This window comes from Heloderma suspectum, chromosome 3 (genome assembly GCF_057233095.1).
Source record: "Heloderma suspectum isolate Gila_16-S chromosome 3, 16-S_ref, whole genome shotgun sequence".
Classification (NCBI taxonomy): Eukaryota; Metazoa; Chordata; class Lepidosauria; order Squamata; family Helodermatidae; genus Heloderma; species Heloderma suspectum.
The window spans coordinates 102078826-102098415 of record NC_139460.1 but is presented as its reverse complement, the minus strand read 5'-3'; the positions used below and the strand labels follow the sequence as shown (position 1 = coordinate 102098415).

General features: G+C 43.1%; 1 protein-coding gene across 1 annotated transcript in view; it reads left to right on the top strand.

The window, feature by feature from the left end:
• Nucleotides 1-19590, top strand: part of IL1RAPL1 (interleukin 1 receptor accessory protein like 1) — a 589910-nt gene that overhangs the window by 87157 nt on the left and 483163 nt on the right. Inside the window, exons 3-4 of the mRNA XM_084845510.1 lie at nucleotides 2954-3140; nucleotides 6201-6354. Coding sequence (XP_084701636.1) covers nucleotides 2954-3140; nucleotides 6201-6354 — 341 coding nt within the window. The remainder of the gene's footprint in view (nucleotides 1-2953; nucleotides 3141-6200; nucleotides 6355-19590) is intronic.

Genomic DNA, 19590 nt, shown 5'->3' with positions numbered 1-19590 from the left:
CAGTGAGGTCAGAAGGATCTTTAAATTCAAGAAGGTAGCTCTGGCACAAATTAAATCCATCCTAATGTGTAATACCGGCATTATGAACATTTGGATCCAAGCTATTATTTTTGTTTTCTTAGTATGAAAAGTACAGTTGGAATGATATTATGTAAATATTCGCATCTGCCTGAAAATGTACAAGCAAATGCAGTGTACCCCATGGATACATTCATTGCTTTCACTTTGTACTGTATGGGGGGTGTAAGTAAGAACCTTAAGTCTTTGCCATTTGAAAATGAGTCCAAAGGGAGAGCTTTGGAATAGAAAGATGAAGTGATCCAAAGTGCTTTGGACTTTCCAAAATCTACTGGTGTGTCAGATGTTGCATGCAGTCCTTATGTTGTCTACCCCATTCTACCATGTTTTATGTATTGAAGTCTGGTGGTTTATTTTCTTGAAATCCAGCATATTGTACACACAGCAGGGTAGTGGGCTCATGCATACACCACTTCATTGTGTATCAGTCAGATTGTGTGCATTGGCCCTAAATATTATTTTCCTATCTGGGTAATATTAAGCATTTAATGCTTCTGCTTGCGGAAGCTACTTCGTATAATAAAAGTGCATTATCCTTGTACCGTTTGGTTGAATTAGTTGTTGGGAATAACTTTTACTTCCCCCCCTTACCCCAGCGTTATGCCTGCTGAAGTGATATTGCCTCAGATAGTCTCTGTCATTGTGTAGCATTCATGTTCCACTTTAGACTGTGACTTCAGAACTGCTTTCCTTTTAAGAGGAAGATGTACTGATTGTTTATGAAAGAAAATTAAACTTCCACAAAGCAGTTACCACAATGTGGACAAACAGCACAGTCCTGAAAAAGTCATAGCCTGTCCCTTACATCTACACAGTAGTTTCGTGCTGAACAAAATCCTGAAAGTCAAAATATGTACCTCAGCCTCTATTTCAGATACAAAAACTTTGTGACCTGAATAATATTTTTTTATGTAGCACTGTGGTGGGCTTAACATGTTAGCATATAAAGCATGTGTGATAGCATTTTAAGACATTTGGGTGGAGATTATTCTCTTCAGCAGTGTTAGTTTATGGAGCTCTTCAGTCATTTGCAAAACTAAGAAAGAGAGAGAGAGAGAGAATACATAGTCAAAGCAAAATAATGTCCTTATTTATATGACAAGTAAATGTAAATCCAATTCTGTTAAATGTTTCCTATGGGATTTAGAGGTTATTATTACTGTGGGTTTTTTAAAAGATATTTTGGGGGAGGGGAACAAAACCCAGTATTGAACTCAATGAATCACTCTTACATTTTTGTTTATGATGAAGCTTGAAAAAGCTTGGAAGACAAGAATCATAGGATGTCCAAAACATTCATTTGCACAAACACTGCATGTTTTTAATGTTTCTAATGAGCTAGACTAGATCTACACTACTGTTTTATAGTGGTATTGAAGTGCACTGATAACTGTTGGGGCACTTTACACATACCGCTGTCGTAGTGTTATTTCCTGCTTTTTATTCTACGTTCTCCAAAATACTGCAAGAAATATCATTGTGTGCCCTGCAGGCTGCATGGTATAAATGCACAAGAGGGATACAGTGTTATCATGATGAGATCATAATGATAAGACAAAGGGTATAGATCTGGCCCTAGTCTTGGAATTTGGATACAGCAAGCTTCCTGATAATTAGCCAGACCTGTAATCAATCTACCTAAGTTCTGTCAACTTGACTGGCTGCTGCTCTTCAAGGTCACAGCAAGACATCCTTCCCAGCCTGCACTCAGAGATTCATTAATAGGAGAAGATAGGGATGAATCCTGAGCCCCTGTCAATGTATTGTCTCACTGAGTTACACCCCTCCCCAACCCGTTGCTACAGTAGCATATAATGAACTTTCAGTTGACAACTCCAAACAGAATGGACTGTCCATTGCAGAGAAATAAATGTGTCCTCATATTTCCAGCTGTTAACTAATTCCCCCCCCCAAATAAATAAATAAATAAATGCCTCTGACCATGTACAGTGACAGCCATACAGCTGGGATTTTAGCTGTGCTTTCAGGAGTATGGGCTCCCGGCAAGTTTAACCTCCAACAACAACTCCTCCTATCACAAACACATAAAGATCAGATGCACAGTTTTTATGTACAAAATACACAATATGCCAAGCTGGCAAATAAAGGCATATGTAAAGGTTCTTGGAGGGAGAAGGACCTGAAAACTCTCTTGCATGCATAGTATTTCCTGTCACGCCTGATCTCATGGAAGAAAAAGAGGCGGCAGGAAAGTCCCCATGGAACTTCAGAGTAAATATACATGGGTCCTGCTGTATAATAAACAAGCAGGTGGTTTTTGGTCTCTACATACAACTTCAGCTAATTTGTATTCAAAGTACTCAAAGTCAAAAGCTCTAGACTGATTTGAGTTAAATGCTACAGAAGGATATATTTTCAATTATTCCTTCACCTTTAAAAAAGCTGTTCAAATGTGATGAATAGCTGGGTTAACATTCCAGTTCATGGTGTGATTCTTCAGGTGCCTGTTCGGAGCTGGAATACTTTTCTCTCAATGGATTCGTTCAGCCTTGGTGCTGTAATAGCATTTGTCCGCAGGACAGTTATGGGTTTTGTTGGTTAATGCATGCAGCTCTTTAACACTGGCTCTGTCTTTGCAGGAAGCTATTCTCCCATTCAAAATATAGAAATAAAGGAATATTACTAGTTTATAACGAGGGATTAAAAATAACAGTTCTTAGTGACTAATAAGAACTGCAAATAAACTCTAATGCAAGTATAGTTCTACTTCCTTGTTTTATTGTATCTAAGAAGATTATTGTAACAATTCCACTAATTCTTGTAACGATTCCAGCAATGCAGCATTATTACACTAGGGTGAGAGATGTTTGTTTTATATTTCACTGGACTATTATTTATATTTGTTGTATTGCAGAAACTCTACTTACTGTATGAAAGTATCAATTTCGCTGACAGTGGGTGAAAATGACACTGGCTTCTGCTACAATTCAAAGATGAAATACTTTGAAAAAGCTGAACTTAGCAAAACCAAGGAAATCTCATGCCCTGACATACAGGATTTTTTAATACCATATAAAGAGCCTGAAATCCTGTGGTATAAGGTAAGAAATATGAAAAGCTTTAGTTGCTTCCAACAGAGTATTACGTGTCGTGTTCTGCTGCATTTTCGGTAATCTGTAACCTTTACGTGAACATTATATACAGCTTGGTGAGATTTAGGAAACCGTATTAAGGAGAAGGCTAACAGAGAGAGAGGACACATGACGCTTGCTGGGAAAGTGTCCCAGTGCACCAGCTTATTTGTTAAGTAAGCACTGAAAATGAAATTCTCTCTTTCTCTCATATTTCCATCGTTATTCAGATCTGCTTCTTGCTTTATATTTTACTGAAATTGAATGCCTCCTCCCAGTCATACATATAGTAAGTTGTCAATTGATAATATTGCATATAGCTAGCTGTCTAACAAATAATTATATTGATATACCTGTTAATATTAAAAATCTCCAAATGGTTCCATTACAAACAATCAAATTGTGAGATGGTTGAATGTAGCTTGTAGTTTGCTGGTCTGTCTGTCTTCACAATTGCAACAGCTCAAAAAAGGGCCACTGTAAATGCTGAAATTGCAGTGTCAAAGTGTAGACACCTGTGTTTAGGCATCAGTTTATACAACTGTGAGCCTCTCCAGGGCAATTTTGACACCAGTCACTTCCTGTGCTCATGGAAGGGGGTTCTCTCACTTTTCCACCATGGCTCCCACTTTCCTGAGTCCTCAGAGAGGTAAGTAGGTTAAGCTAGCCAAATCTTCCCATTCCCCAACTCATACCCCTCTATCAGCAGAAAGGGAGCAGTGAGCTGTCTCCTCAGTTTCCACTCCTTGGCTGGTAAGCCCACCAGTCCCACAAAAAGTCTCTAGCCTCTTGTGACATCTCTTCGTGTCTTGAAATCCTGAGATGCGTCCCTGTTGTTATGGTACCAATGCACCACTTGCTTCAGTGCCCAAGGGTTTGCTTGCTTGTTGAATAGATTCAGTTGGAAGCACTGTAAGATCCTGCTTAAATTGGAAAAGAAGGCTGTTGATTTATCTTTTTGTCCTGCAAGTCTATGGATATAATTATATTACCTCCTGCAAATGTCCTCCTATTTGCAGGTCTAATGACATCTAATAAAGCTAAGCTTGAGCAGGAAGAAATACTTGCGGAAATTAATTTGGAGCCTCCTGAAGCACTAAAAAAATGCATTTAAATTCATGCAGCTAGTTCATTTTAAATTTTACGTCCAATATTCCTAGAGTAGAGCAATATGAAAGAAGATCAGAAGTTAAAATTGTACTATTTGTTAAAGGTTTATCCAACTTTAGAGTATATTTAACTATTTTAATTATTAAATTATTTAATATTCACATTTGCATTCCAAAACAAACACTGACCCTAACTTCAGCATGAATGGCTTGTGTAATTTCATAAATTGTATTACATTTGTGACACCTTGTATTTTGCATTTCCTGGTGTAATTGAGTCATTAATCATTACACTTGTGAATTAAATGAGATGGGTTTTTTCATAGCAGAGACTTTTCTACTGATTATTCCTGCTATTGCCTAACATGATTTATCTCTTTTTCCTTTACCATTTTTCCTTCTTGCTATACTCCTGTCTCTGTAACTAGGGATGGAGTTAGACACCTGACTAGGTCCGTGAGTCTGTTGGGCTTCCCCCGCCTGCACCCCTGGACTGTGCCCACCAAGCCCCTGGCCTTGCTCACCCCTGCTCATGCCCTCCTGGATGCTCCATGCACTCACCTTGACCCATGCATGACCGCCCGCCATTTTGTCAAGGTTTTTTTTTACTAGAAGGGAGCTAATTAAAAATGTGCATATTTAAATATGTGCACATTTGGGCTGGGAAAGCTTGATCTACACAATATTAGAGGTATTATGCACCTAATATTGCATAGATCAAGCTTTCCCAGCTCAAATGTGTGCATATTTAAATATGTGCATTTTTAATTAGCTTCCTTTTTCATGAAAAAAACCCCTCAGCAAAATGGTGGGCACTTACAGACGGGACCCGAGGTGACTGTGGGTGGCTTGCCAAGCTTGTGGGGGCTTGAGTGTGGGGCTCGGGGGGGGGCTCGAGCAGAGGTGGCACTTCAGTGGGCGTCCGCTGATCCTGAATGGGGGTGGGTTTGCACATCCCTATCTGTAGCAGCTCCTTGGCTAGTAGAAATTCATCAGGTGAAACTTTCCCTGGAATGGAGAAGCAGTGATGGGAAAATCTTCACCAGTTGGATTTCTGCATGTCACACTGCTCAGGAGCCCTGCCAGAAAATGTTGTCAATCCTAATTGCTGTCTGATGCACTGTTAAGCGCAATCCTTTCCCCTTTAATATAGAAGTCTCAAAGGTGATGTTAATGTTGAAGGAACTTTCCAGACTTATAGTGAAATGATATCTCTGATTGATATTCAAGCTGTTGTGGTGTTGAGGAATTCTTTGAGATTTTTCTATCTAATGCAAAAACATATCATTATGGTGGCTCAGCATGTGTGAGAAATACCTCAAGATGTGTCCTAAGGCATTTTCACATATTACATAATCAGCCAAAGTCAGCTGTGCTTCACTGAAGAGGAAACTGCCATAAACCAGTTGCACCTTGATTCACATTGTTGATGTTGTTGTTTGGAATAACTATTCATAGACTACAAAGTAGCCATTCAATCCTTGACAAATGTCATGGGCCCTGCATCAACTCAAGATTATTCTGGGACTAGTCTTCTTCCAACCATGTATTTATTTGGAAGATGGTGATAAGATACTTGTGTGGGAGAACTTGTACTCCATAACAGTCCCCAATATCTACCACCCATTTGCCACCTCAGCATGGCTATTGAGTCTTGGGCAAAAACAAACAGTGAGGCAATTAGTCCTTATTAAGACAATTAAAGGCATTTTTACAATGTGAAAATACCTGAGAAGTAAGTGGTTTCAAAAGCTTTGAATATGATTCAAAGTAGCTTCTCCTTTAGAGAGGTAATGACCCTAGTCCTGGTTTTGTGCCACCTTTAAAAGCTCTTAAGATTACTGGTTTGGAACTGAATTGATGTGTCAGATATAAGTGCAAGGACTGTAGTAACTGAGGTACTGTAATTATCTTTCCACAGGAATGCCAAGTCACAACCTGGAGACCAAGTATTCTGTTCAAAAAGGACATTCTTGTTATCCGGGAGGTCAGAGAAGATGACATTGGAAATTACACTTGCGAATTAAAATATGGACTGTTTTCTGTCAGAAGAACTACAGAATTAACGGTTACAGGTAACTGGAGCTTCTTAGTATGCTTCCCCCCCCCTTTTTTTTAAAGAAAAAAGTCTTGTTATGGATGTGTCCCCCCGCCCTGCCTTCAGCCTGTTTTTGCTGATGTTTGGCTATGCACAAAGGTGCTTGTTGTTTAAAGGGTTGAAGGGACTATTCTGGCAAAGTAATTATTAGGTTTCGTACGGTGTTTCTACAATGTTTTGAATCACATCTGGGCTTGACTCTGTTTCCAAGACTTGCTGGGAAATTAGCCTCTTTAATGTAAAGTAAAGCAAGTTTAAAATATTTTAAGGTCTCTGTGTGCAAGCAAGAAAATTCAGTGGTCTGAATAAAGCCCTTCATAGAAACAGATGAATTATTATTGTGGGAAGGATCTCTTTAAAGCCTAAAAACAATATTCTGATTAAATGTATGAACAATATATGCATAATATCTCATACTCGGGACTATAGTTGGGAATGTAAGAAATAATTCAGTTGCTATTTTAAGTTGGACCTATTTCTATAAAGTATAGAAAAGTATTTTTTTATTTTTATTATTATTATTATTAAATTTATTAATCATCCATCTGGCTGGTCACCCAGCCACCCTTTAGGGATGGACGAAAGGGACTTACCTAATCCCGCAGCTTGCTTTGTGGTGGGGGCGAGGCACTTCAGTTCTCCCCCCGAAGTTCAGGCAGGGGGGGAGGCGCCCCGCCTCGCCCGGCCAAAATTCAGCCCGGCGGGGAGGCACCCCATCCCTCGCCAGCGAAATTCAGGCTGGGTAGGAGCGCCCCGTCTACCCGGCCACGAAAAAAAAAAGTAAAACACACACACACACACACACACCCGTGATAGGCTACGTAACGATTTACGTAGCCTATCACGGCTAGATTTCCAAAGTCAGCCATGATAGGCTATGTAAATCATCATGTAGCCTATCACGGGTGACTTTGAAAAAAAAAAAGCGTGTACACAAATGGTGGCTCCCATGGGGACCGCCATTTGCATTCCTTATTTTGGCACGTCTAGTCTATGTAAAGATTTACATAGACTACGGCGAAAATAAGGGCAACGCAAATAGCGTTAACTTATTTTCGCCGTAGTCTACGTAAATCTTTATGTAGACTACCCCTGTCCAAATAAGGAACGCAAATGGCGGTGCCCATGGGCCGCCGCCATTTGCGTACGTGCTTTTTTTTTTTTTCCAAAGTCACCTGTGATAGGCTATGTGATGATTTACGTAGCCTATCACGGCTGACTTTGGAAATCTAGCCATGATAGGCTACCTAAATCATTACGTAGCCTATCACGGGTGTGGTGTGTTTTTTTTACTTTACTTTTTTTTTTTGCAATGGCGGCGGCGGCAGCCGGTCGGGAGACTGGCCGCCACCTCTGCCGCCGAAGAAACGCCGCTGAACAGCCGCCGGGACCCGCCGCCGAGAGGGACATTCGCCGAAAGTAAGTCCCATCCCGGGGGGGCGGGGGCCGGCGCAGAATTTCCCCAACACTTTCGGGGGGCCGAATGCATCAGCACTCGGCCTCCCAAAGATTCGTGGAGAAATTCTCCGCCAACCCTACTCTGGGTGATGTACAACAACAAAACAGTTAAAACAATAAAATTCTACATTAAAAACATCATAAAAAAATACCCTAACCCACCCCAAATGCCTGCCTGAACAACCACGTCTTTAATGCACGGCAGAAGCTCATTAAAGAGGGGACATGGTGGAGTTCCCTAGGGAAGGAGTTCCACAGGTGGGGGCCACCACAGAGAAGGCCCTCTCCCTCCTCCTCACCAGCCTATAAGTATAAGTATTCATGCTTTCCTGTTACATACTGCTTGATGGAAGAATTCTGTGTATATTAAACATTTGTTCTCCATCAAGCTAGTCTATTGTAGGAATAAGGGGGAAGGAAGTTACAGCTTTCATTTAAGACTTTCATCCTATTAAAAAGTTACTGTCTGGTCTTACATGTGCAGCAACAGAAATTTAATTGCTCAAGAAAAACTTGCTGTTCTAATAAGGAGTGGTGTCAAGGTTTGGCATGATTGGTTAACTGCCAAGGGCCCCACAAGGGCCCCACTGACAAGAGTCCCCTGGACCTGCTCCTCCTCTTTACTATTGTGACCTCCTTGTTCATCATCTCTCACTCTGACCCAGACAAAGGTGATGGTGTGAAGGAGAAACAGTAGATGCTACTGCTTGTTTGCTCATTGGCTCTCTGCCTGGCAAGCAAGCATGCGGTAGCAATGACAAGAGAGAGAAGCAGCAACTGGCAACAGTGGTGGTAAGAACATAGACTCACTGACAGAGAGGATCCTATTGAAGGTGTCTTGCCCAGTGACTCTCCAAACCTGAAACTGGCACAGGTTCTAATACTTTTTCAACTTTTTCCCTCATTCGGTCTGTTTCTAGTCTTTGATTCAAGTAATGATAACGACAAACTTATTTCCAGAACTCCTTTGTTACATGACATTTCTAATTGTTGTTTTCAATTTGTTATTACACAGTTGACAGATTAAGGCCATGATCCTATATGCACTTTCCTGGGAGTTATTTCCCATTTCTGAGCAGGCAGGCATTGTATAGGATTGTCCTCTAAAAGTAGGGATGTCAGAGAATTCTGCCACGGATCTCGGTGAGGCCGAATGCCAGTGCATTTGGCCCCCTGAAATCCGTGGCAGAATGAAGCCCCCTGCCCCCCCCGGTGAAAGGCACGTGAAACAGAGCACTTACCTGCTGCCGTTCACGCTGCTTTGCGAATGGCGGCCGCAGATGCGGCCGCCATTGTCATTCGCTACTTCATTATAGCCGTAATAGGCTTCATAAATACGTAACCTATCATGGCTAACGCAGGGGCACCATTTGCATCCCTGCGGAGGCCGTGATAGGCTATGTAAATATTTACGTAGCCTATCACGGCAAAAAACAGGAACGCAAATGGCGGCGGCCGTAGCCGCCGCCATTTGCGTTCCCTTTTTTTTTTGCCATGATAGGCTATGTAAATGTATACGTAGCCTATCACAGAAAAATACAGGGACACAAATGGCGGCGGCTACGGCGGCCGCCATTTGCGTCCCTGTGCAGCCCAGTGGCCGGATGTCTAGCTGCGGGCGGCCCCAGCCAGTGGCTCCACAGAGTCGCTGCGGAGCGGAGCCAGCCAGGGAGAATTTGGGGGGGGGAGGGACATAGCGCCACCCCCCCACCATGAATGTCACCCTTCGAAAAGCTAAGTGACTTTCGTACATCCCTGTCTAAAGGGCAGGAAACAGCACTATACAAATGTAGATAGTACTCCAGGTTTGCTAGCTCAAAAAGTACAAAATGACAGAGAAGAAAAGGCAGAGAAAAGAGCAAACAAAAGAGACATTCATGAACTCCTGCCTCTGAACCCTCCTCATCCCGGTCCTTTTGAATGTTTTAATAATTGTAATCTACACAGAAGGGAAGGAAGGACTGTGACAAATTGTGTTGGCACTGCTTCAAACCCACTGGAGGTTATGCTGGAACAGTTGCATTTTAGTCTGCCTTTGTGATCCCTAGGCTTGGTTGCTCAGGAGTGTGCCACTGATGTACTGACCTGAACCATACCATGGTGATAATTATTCATGACTGTTCTTCTTTGTACTAATAAACAGTGAGGCAAACTACTTATATAGTGATATGGTGATCTGTTTTGTTATGCAGCTTGAAGAATGAAGTTCTATCTGTGGAATCAGATAGGTCTATCTGTGGAATCAGTAGGGGTGGACGAAAGTCCCTTACCTTTCACCGAAGCTTGTTCGCGGTGGGGGGGAGGCGCTTCGCTGCTCCCCCTGCGAAGTTCAGGCCGGGGGGGGAGGCTTCCCGCCTTGCCCCGGCCGAAATTCAGGCCGGGGGGGAGGCTTCCCGCCTCGCCCTGGCCGAAATTCAGGCCGGGGAGGAGGCTTCCCGCCTCACCCGGCCGCAAACGCGAAAGTTAAAAAAAACACAAACAAACGCCCCCTGATAGGCTACGTGACGATTAACGTAGCCTATCACAGCTAGATTTGCAAAGTCAGCCGTGATAGGCTACGTCAATCGTCACGTAGCCTATCACGGGTGACTTTAAAAAAAAAAAAAAAAGCATGTATGCTAATGGCGGCCCCCATAGGGAGCTGCTATTCGCGTTCCTTATTTGGTCGCTGTAGTCTACGTAAAGATTTACGTAGACTACGGCGAAAATAAGGGCAACGCTTATTTGGTTCCTTAGACCAAATAAGGAACGGGAATGGCAGCTCCCTATGGGGGCCGCCATTATCCGTACGCGCTTTTTTTTTTTTTTAAGTCACCCGTGATAGGCTACGTGACGATTGACGTAGCCTATCACGGCTGACTTTGCAAATCTAGCTGTGATAGGCTACGTTAATTGTCACGTAGCCTATCAGGGGGCGTTTGTTTGTTTTTTTCTTTTATTGCAATGGCGGTGGCAGCAGCCGGTCAAAAAACCGGCTGCCGCTCCCGCCCCGCTCGAACACCCGCCGAACCGCCGGCTGGACCCGCCGCCGGGAGGGACATTCGGCGAAGGTAAGTCCCGTCCCGGGGGGGGGGTGCGGGGGGGCGGGGGGTTTCGGAGGATTTCTCCCCGAAACATGTTCGGGAGGCCAAACACGTTGGCGCTCAGCCCCCTGAAGTTTCAGGGAGAAATTCTCCACCATCCCTAGGAATCAGTCATTCTACCTTCTTTTTAAAGGAGTGATTGTTGTGGATGTCTTCCTGGTAGAGATGTGTATAAACTGTTGCTTGTGATTTTATGCCACGTCAAATTATAGTAATTATGTTTCAATAATTTATGTACTGCCAAGAGTACAAAGCCTTGTCATGTTTATCCCCGCAACTTAAGTCACAGAGAATGTGCTTTGTCCAGGGCCACGCAGATGGTTGAATTTGAAGCTAAGTCTCTCTTTCTCTCTTCTGAATCCCACATCATGTTCCCTGAAACACATTCATATGCTATACATTCCAATAGATATCCATCATATATCTAGATTTGCGGAATGAATTTTACCATGTTTCTCCCATCCTCCCAATGCTTTACCATGCAGTCCTGTGCCTGTCTACTCAGAGGTAAGGTCCATTGAATTCAGTGTGACTTACTCCCAGGAAAGTGTGTATAGGATAGCAGCCTTAACCATGGGTATTCTAGACTTAGTCAGGAATCTTTTACAAGCACCAAATGCAACTGTGACTCCTTTGAACTCTCTTCTGCTGAGCCTGGGAGAGGAACATTCCTCCTTATTGGCTCTAGCAGTTTGTGCTAATTAACTCTTGTAAATAGTACTGTAACACTGTTTGTGCAAGAAACTACATCACTTTGGTTCTTAAGCCCTTAAACTTTCCAGCTCCATACAATTCTCAGATTTATAAATGTATGTATAATTTAGGTGTCCTTACAATGTTCTCCTAACTGGGCGGATTCTGTTTATCGATGATTAGTTCTGGCATAGCTTTTTAAATGGCCCAAACATCTGGGCAGGGCCCAATGCATGGGTCTTCCTTGTAGAATTGGAAGTGTTGTTTCCATGGGAAAGACCCATAGAATTTGATCCTACCTGTGTGGTTGGTTTATTTCAAAAACATTCCAGCCATGCAAGAGCATCTCATGAATAAGCATTTCCCAAAAGGCAGGAAGAACATCTGGGGCATGTGGTGGGCTTTACATCGCTTTTATACAGTCATTGGTCTATTAGTAGCTGTTCACCATGGTATGTATTTATTGATGTATTACACTCCACCATTTATCCAAGGTGATCTGGGCAGCATACATTGTTCTCCCCCACCACTGCCACCACCATTTTAACCTCGTAAGTCGTAACAATCCTGTTAGGTTAGGCTGACAGACAGTGACTGACCCAAGTCACCCAAGACAGTGACTGACCAGCTAGGTGGAGACTTGAATCTGGATCTCCCTGGTTCTCTAACCAGTGTTCTGTGCTGACATTATGACAGTAACTACTATACCATATTCGAGTCTTCATATTTAGAGTTAGCATACGTATGCATACCAACTGCTGGGTACACACAGTAAGGGGAAGCCCTTCTTCCCCTAAGGAGATACATGAAGGAAGCCCTTCATGCCCTACTTTGGAACTTTCCAGAGGCCTGTGGCTGCCTAATGTTAGATGCTGAATGCTTGGTTCAAAGGGCCTGTTGTCTGATCCCCTGTAACTTGTGAAAGAGTGTTAGAGCAAATCAAGTTCACATCTGGCAAGAGGTGAATTTTTCTTCCATAGAACTACAGAAGGTACAATCAGAGTGAAATGGTCAGGAAAGGTCCAAATATACCTAATTCATTTACATGTAGCCCTGCAACAGCTGGACAAAAGAAGAGGGGGTCATTATAAGCACATTTTATATGAACAGATCAGCAGTCAGTATGTTGGAGAAATCCGCAATAGAATCAAATGAGTTCAGATTTCCATGAATCCGACCTGCTGAATCCACAGCAGACTGGCTTCTCCAGAGTCATCCAAATTCCACAGACTTGTGGATGTTTTTTTTTTTTTTTAACTTTCTAGAATTTTGCACAAATTTAGTCATAGAAAAATATGTAAAATAAAAAAACCAAACAAAAATGCACATTTTCCCCATAGGCTAAAACATAAAAATGCACATTTGGGAGGATTTGAGTATTTTGGGGGGGATTTGCACATTTTTGCAAGTGCAAATTTGTGCAAATTTGGAAAATTCGGGGGGGGGGGATCCAATTCCACCAGTGAGCAGACAACAGAATGAAAGGCACCTGACAATTCATGAAACACAGAGGGAACAGATTTTACAAAATCTGTACATCCTAGGGATGTCAGAGAATTCAGCCACGGATCTTGGTGAGGCCGAATGCCAGTGCATTCAGCCCCCCAAAATCTGTGGTGGAACAAAGTCCCCCCGCCCCCCACCCCACGAAATGGGCCTGGAACGGAGCACCTACCTGCTGCCACCTGCTGCTGACTTGCAAATGGCAGCCGCGTCTGCAGCCGCCATTTGCTTCTTCCATGTAGCCGTGATAGGCTACATAAGTATTTACGTAGCCTATCACGGCTTAACTAAGGGAATGCAAATGGCGGCTATGGCAGCCGCCATTTGCATTCCCTTTTTTTGCCATTTTAACTAAACTACCTTTTTTTTGCTGTTTTAGCTATTTTTTGCTGTTTTTAGAGATGTCAGAGAATTCCGCCATGGATCTCGGTGAGGCCGAATGCCAGTGCATTCGGCCCCCCGAACTCTGTAGCAGAATGGCCTGCCACACACCCCACTCCCTGCGGATCCCCCCCGGGATGAGACTTACCTGGGGCGGATGTTCCAGAGAGCGGCGGCTCCAGCAGCGGCTTCGGTGGAGGTGGCGGCTGGTCTTCCGACCAGCTGCCGCCACTGCCATTTGAAGTCATTTTTTTTCTCCCATTCGTGATAGGCTAGGTAAAGACTTTTTCTATGTAAAGACTTTTTTTCTGCGGAGCCGCCAGCGGGCTCCGCCAGCAGCCAGATATCCGGCTGCTGGCTAGCAGGGATGCAAATGGCGGCGGCCATAGCCGCCACAGTTTGCGTCCCTGTATTCAGCCATGATAGGCTACGTAAAGACTTACATAGCCTATCACATCTGGGTTAAAAAAAAAAAACACGTACGCAAATGGCTGCGGCTACGGCCGCCGCCATTTGCGTTCCCTATTTTTGGTTGTCTTAGTCTACGTAAATATTTACGTAGACTAAGACGGTGAAACTAAGGGGGAATGCAAATAGCGTAGTGGACGCTATTTGTGTTCCCCCTTATTTTCACCATCTTAGTCTACGTAAATATTTAGGTAGACTAAGACAACCAAAAATAGGGAACGCAAATGGTGGCGGCCGTAGCCGCCGCCATTTGCATATGCATTTTGTTTTGTTTTTTTAACCCAGACATGATAGGCTACGTAAGTCTTTATGTAGCCTATCACACGGCTGAATACAGGGATGCAAATGGCAGCGGCAATGGCCGCTGCCATTTGTGTCCCTGCTAGCCAGCGGCCGGATGTCCGGCTGCTGGCGGAGCCGGCTGGTGGCTCCGCGGAATCCCCGCAGAGCAGAGCCAGCCGGCCAAGATTCCTGGGGGAGGGATGGAGTGCCTCTCCCCCCCAGCAGAACCTGGCGGAGCCAGGTAAGGGGGGGTTTCATACATCCCTAGCTGTTTTAAGCCGCGGAGCTAAAACAGCAAAAAAAAAAAAAAAGGGAACGCAAATGGCGGCCGCCGTAGCCGCCGCCATTTGCATCTGCTGGTGTTTTGTTTTTTTTTTTGCCATGATAGGCTACGTAAATATTTACATAGCCCATCACGGCAAAATACAAGGACGCAAATGGCGGCAGCTACGGCAGCCACCATTTGCGCCCCTGCAGGCTGCCCAGCAGCTGGATGTCCAGCTGTGGGCAGCCCTGGCTGGCAGCTCGAGCCGGCCGGAGAGAATTTCAGGGGGAAGGACGGAGTGCCTCCCCCCCACCGTGAATGTCACCCTTCGAAAAGGTAAGTGACTTTCGTACATCCCTAGTACATACTTAGTCAGCAGTGATCTTTCAGCTTTTGCATTTGCTTTCAATTTATCTAGTGGAAATGTCAAATTTTGTGCGTCTTTGAAGACATTCTTAGATAGAATGGCTGTGATATAATGTATAGAGTACTAACATATCTTTGGTGAAGGGACAATGGTATCCCTTCCTCCGAATCATAATATGTTGCTACTTTGTTGTCTGCAGCAGTATGCTATCAAGGCATCTTTAATGTAAATATATTGAAAGCATAATAAAATTTAGATTGCCTTGAAATCTTCCTAGCTGATAATAAATAACTCTATTAGGGCAGAGGAATATTGCTTTCTGACTAAAGAAACAGTAGCCATAACTGTAAATGAGAAAGATAAAGTGTGATGACTTGTAACAATATGATTCCAGCTAGATACAGTTGTATTTCACCTGTAAGAGCTTTAAAAGATCACTTTCCGTTTATTACACAGTATGTTGCCTAAATGTGCTGCTTTAAATGTCACAGAAGTTTACACACTTTCATGAAGGATCCAGAAAAGCTGTAGATCACATCACTGTGAAAAGAAATTAAGGGTGCAATCCTATGGCTGCTAGATAGCATCTAGACAGCCATAAGATTTTTTGTTTTCTGGGAACCAAGCTTGGAGCCAGTGCTCTGAGGTCGGTTCCCAGAAACCCGGCTCCTGCCCCTTCCCCTCATAGGTGAGTACACAAAATAAAACCGTGAATTTTGTGTATAAGTCTACATAGGTTGTATGTCAGAAGGCTCTATTTTGCATATAAGTCTATGGGGACATCCTGCCGATCTCCTTTTTTTTTTTTTTTAATGGCTATCAGCACCGAGGCGAAGGGCTCCAGCTGCAGGTAAGCAGCGGCCCTTGGCTCTGCGGAATCCTCATGGAGCAGAGCCACTCTGTGATGATTCCAGGAGGGGAGGAACAGATCGCCTCCCCCCCCCCCGGATTCCTCACTGGAACGGATGGTGGAGAATCTGTAGAGCCCTATAGGTGGTGCAGTTTATCCCTGGTTCCGTGCTCGTAAGAGCAGTATGAAGCAGCCAAAAAGGGGGTGTTTCTGGGGATAGGGAGGGGAGGGGACAGTGGAAGCGCCATTACAATGCTTCCTATGCTCTGTCCATCCTCTCCCCACCCTCCTGCTCTGAGGCACCTTGGCTAGGCAGCTGAAATTGGCCTTCTAGCCACAAATGCAGGGCAGCCAGAGCACAGAGGAAAAGATCCCCTCTGCACTCTGTCCGCCCTGCACTGGATAGTCTGTCACTTCTGAGTCTGGAGGCAATCGACTATCCCCATAAGATTGCACCGTAAATCCCCTTTTTTCTATGGCAGAAGCATTCTCTACATGGCTATTATGTAATGTGACTACTTGAGAGATACTTCTATGGCCATTTTCATTATAGATTGTGGGCACCCAATACATATAAACATGTTAAGTATCACAACTACTGAAAACTATACAGAGGTTATTAAATGTAATATTCATCCAACTCTGACCTGGCATGCATAATATGCAGTTCTGACTTGGCATGTTGACTGATAGGTCTCAGAAACCTGTGGTACAGCAGTCACGTGTGCATCCCAATGGGCTCCTGACCTTTGTCATTCGCCACACATGTGCTGGTCCCTTTGCCCAAGGCACACTGTGGTTTGAAAGACAGCTGGAGTTAGGGTTGGAAAAATGATTTCCCAGCTTTTGTGTGTCCAGTTCAACCATAACTCACAAACCACTGTAGGTTTTGCCACTGACATCACAGGTTTTGCTAGGAAGGTGTAGAGTATATCAACACTGGAGTTGTAAAAGAAGATTTCCCCACATTAAGAGCATGGGGATACACCAGCCCACCTCCACACACAGTGGGTTTGCTCAGAAGAATACCATAATCACAATAAATTCCTCCTCCAGGGCATAGTTCATTCTGCAGTTGGATCCCTGGGGGTGAGGGCTCATGCCTGACTGTATGCATTCTTCTCCCAGTGATTTAAGCAAATTATGTGCATTTTTCAAAAGTACACATTTTTTCATGCACATGTTTCAAATGCTGACAAATGCATTTTTTGGTGCCTGCGAATGACATTGCAAGCTCAGAAATGTATGGGCTTCGACTGCAGATTGCGTCCAAGTCCACGTTCGATCTGAAAGATGTGAACTGGGTAAATCCTGATCAAGAACGAACTGAAATGAATTTCTCATACATCCCTATGTTAAAATGATATCCAGTGTCCTAAAATGACATTCACATGTGAGAGTTGGAAATAAGATTTAGGATGCGTGTCCTTAAAATGTTTTAAGGATAAATGTCCTTAAAACATTTAGCCATTCTTGATAAAAGTATCACAACTTCCCTCAACATACCTTAGGTATTGCCTGAGTAGGAACCTGCAAACGCACTTCAGATTTTGCTTTAAGTGAAATATTGTGGCACCTCTAATTTGGTTTTCAAATCGCTTGTGAAACAAGACATGAAATTACTGAGATAAATTTTAGGCAATGAACAAGCAATTTGTCTCAGAACATCAGTACCTATGGGAAATCTAAATACCCTAATTGTATTGAAAAGAGCAATTTGATTGCACCATTTGAAATGAAAATATTTTCAAACCTGGTCTTGTTTAAAGCTAACCGATTTTGGCCATGACAAATTTCCCAGTATGAAATAGTCATCTTCTGTGTGCCTGTGCTTGAATCATCTTTTTCTTCTTGAAAGTAAGCAAAAGCATCAAATTTAAGATATGCATTTCACATCCAAGTTACCAGACCTCATTACTTTTGATCTCGCAAGTATTCAGTGTTCAGCACCTTTGCTGAACAATTCAGAATTGTACAAAGTACAAAATCAACACAACCGAGCAGATAAGGGAGCCACTTTTTTTTATAGGCGCTTAATATACTCATAGTTCTCTACTTTTGATGTCATCCTTGCACAAGGGAGAAGGAACTAAATGGCAAGCTAGATTTTAAAGCCAGGGACAAAAAATGGACCACTTACCTTAACATTCTAGCCTGTGACTGTGCTAAAATTAGGGATTTTTATTTAAAATAAGTAGAAATACTTTCACTAAGCCAATATTTGACCTTGGTGGAGCTTGCATTTATCTTTAAGAATCATCCTAGAAATTCTCACAGGGATGCAGCTCCCATTAAAGATAATGGTGGGCATGGCTCCAGCTCCATGGAGAATGAAAACTAAGCTGAAACTCCCTTTCCAAATGTGTGCTAAATTATTTGGTATCAGGTTCCAATATGCAACTTACCCACATTTTGGTTCCCTGTTATCCTTCATCAATGGGAGGAAAAAATCTTTGAAATTGCCCATACTTTCTCCCTCAACCAGTGGCATTACTATACCTATTTATCAGTCTCTGTTAGTCAATTAAGTTCCAGTCTTTTTTCTCTCCAAATTAGTGCAACTCCTGCCTGTTTCACAGTCCCAAAGTCCCTCCAGTAATATCTGTAGATGGCTGTTGCTGCCTGTATGCTGTTGTTTTTAAAAACATCCTAGGGTTCAGATCCAAAAGACCATCCACTAATCGTGAAAGGAGGAATCAAACTGCTGCATAGGGCAAAGAGGTAGGAAGCAAAATATTAGGAATCGCTAAGGGAAAGGGATGCTAGGACAAGTGTAGAGACTACAGCATTGCTCAAAACCTTGCTAGTGACTCACCACAAGAGGCAACCGCATTTGAACATAGCCACACAGTATCAGCAGTATTGCCTTTGCAATAACAATTTCCCACAGACCCCCTGTCACCACGCTTTCACATTGCAGCCCAGCGTGATACCACCAAAACGGCATTAGTATCCCTCCTGTCTAGGGACAGAATCATCACTGCTAAAGCAATTTAAATTACTCTGCCTCAACCTCTTATCAAACACTTTGCTTTATAAGCAAACACATGCCAGTGAGTGTGAGATGAATGTATTTATGGAGTCAGGTCTTGCATAACTCTGTATTCTCATAATAGATTGGAACTGGTTCTAAATGGCCATAAAGGAAACCTAGGTCACAATCCTATGAATTTTTAGAGAGAGAAAAGGCCTACAGCTCCCACAGTTCCCCAGCCAGCCATGTCATGCTGCCTAGGGAATGCTGAGAGTTGTAGGCCTTTTTTTCTGTCTAAACAGACATACTATTGCACCCTTAGCGTAGCATTCATACTTTCATTTGTCCATTCAGTTACGTTTCCTTTTAAAAACAAACAAACCCAGCTTCACTTTTTGCCCCATGCAGCTTCTGTGATCTAGCCATTTAGCATGGTCTTTTATATCCCATATTCTAGCCTTGAAAACTCCCTGTTTGTATCTGGATTTCTAGAGGTAAAGACAGGGAACTGTTAGGTTTTCCCCTTCCTGCCTCCATGAGCAGTACTACAAAGGATGTTTCAAAAGCTTCATTTTGATCAAGGCATTCTATGCTATAGATATTCCAATGGGTTTTTAACAGCTACGAAAATAGATTTGTGCCATCTTCATCTCCAATGCTTAATCCCTTCTCAGGGACCTGGAAGCATGATGCAATAGACGTGGTAATAAAGGTCTCCCTGACAATGTATCAAACAAATATGTGATATGATAGTTACACCAAACAGAAAACTCCAATGGACCTACCTAATTGATTTTTCACTGAATGAATTATTTTTCATAATGTGAGTGTCGTATTCACTCCTAGTAGTATTGATGATATGAAGTCAATAAAAGTAAAGGGACATTTT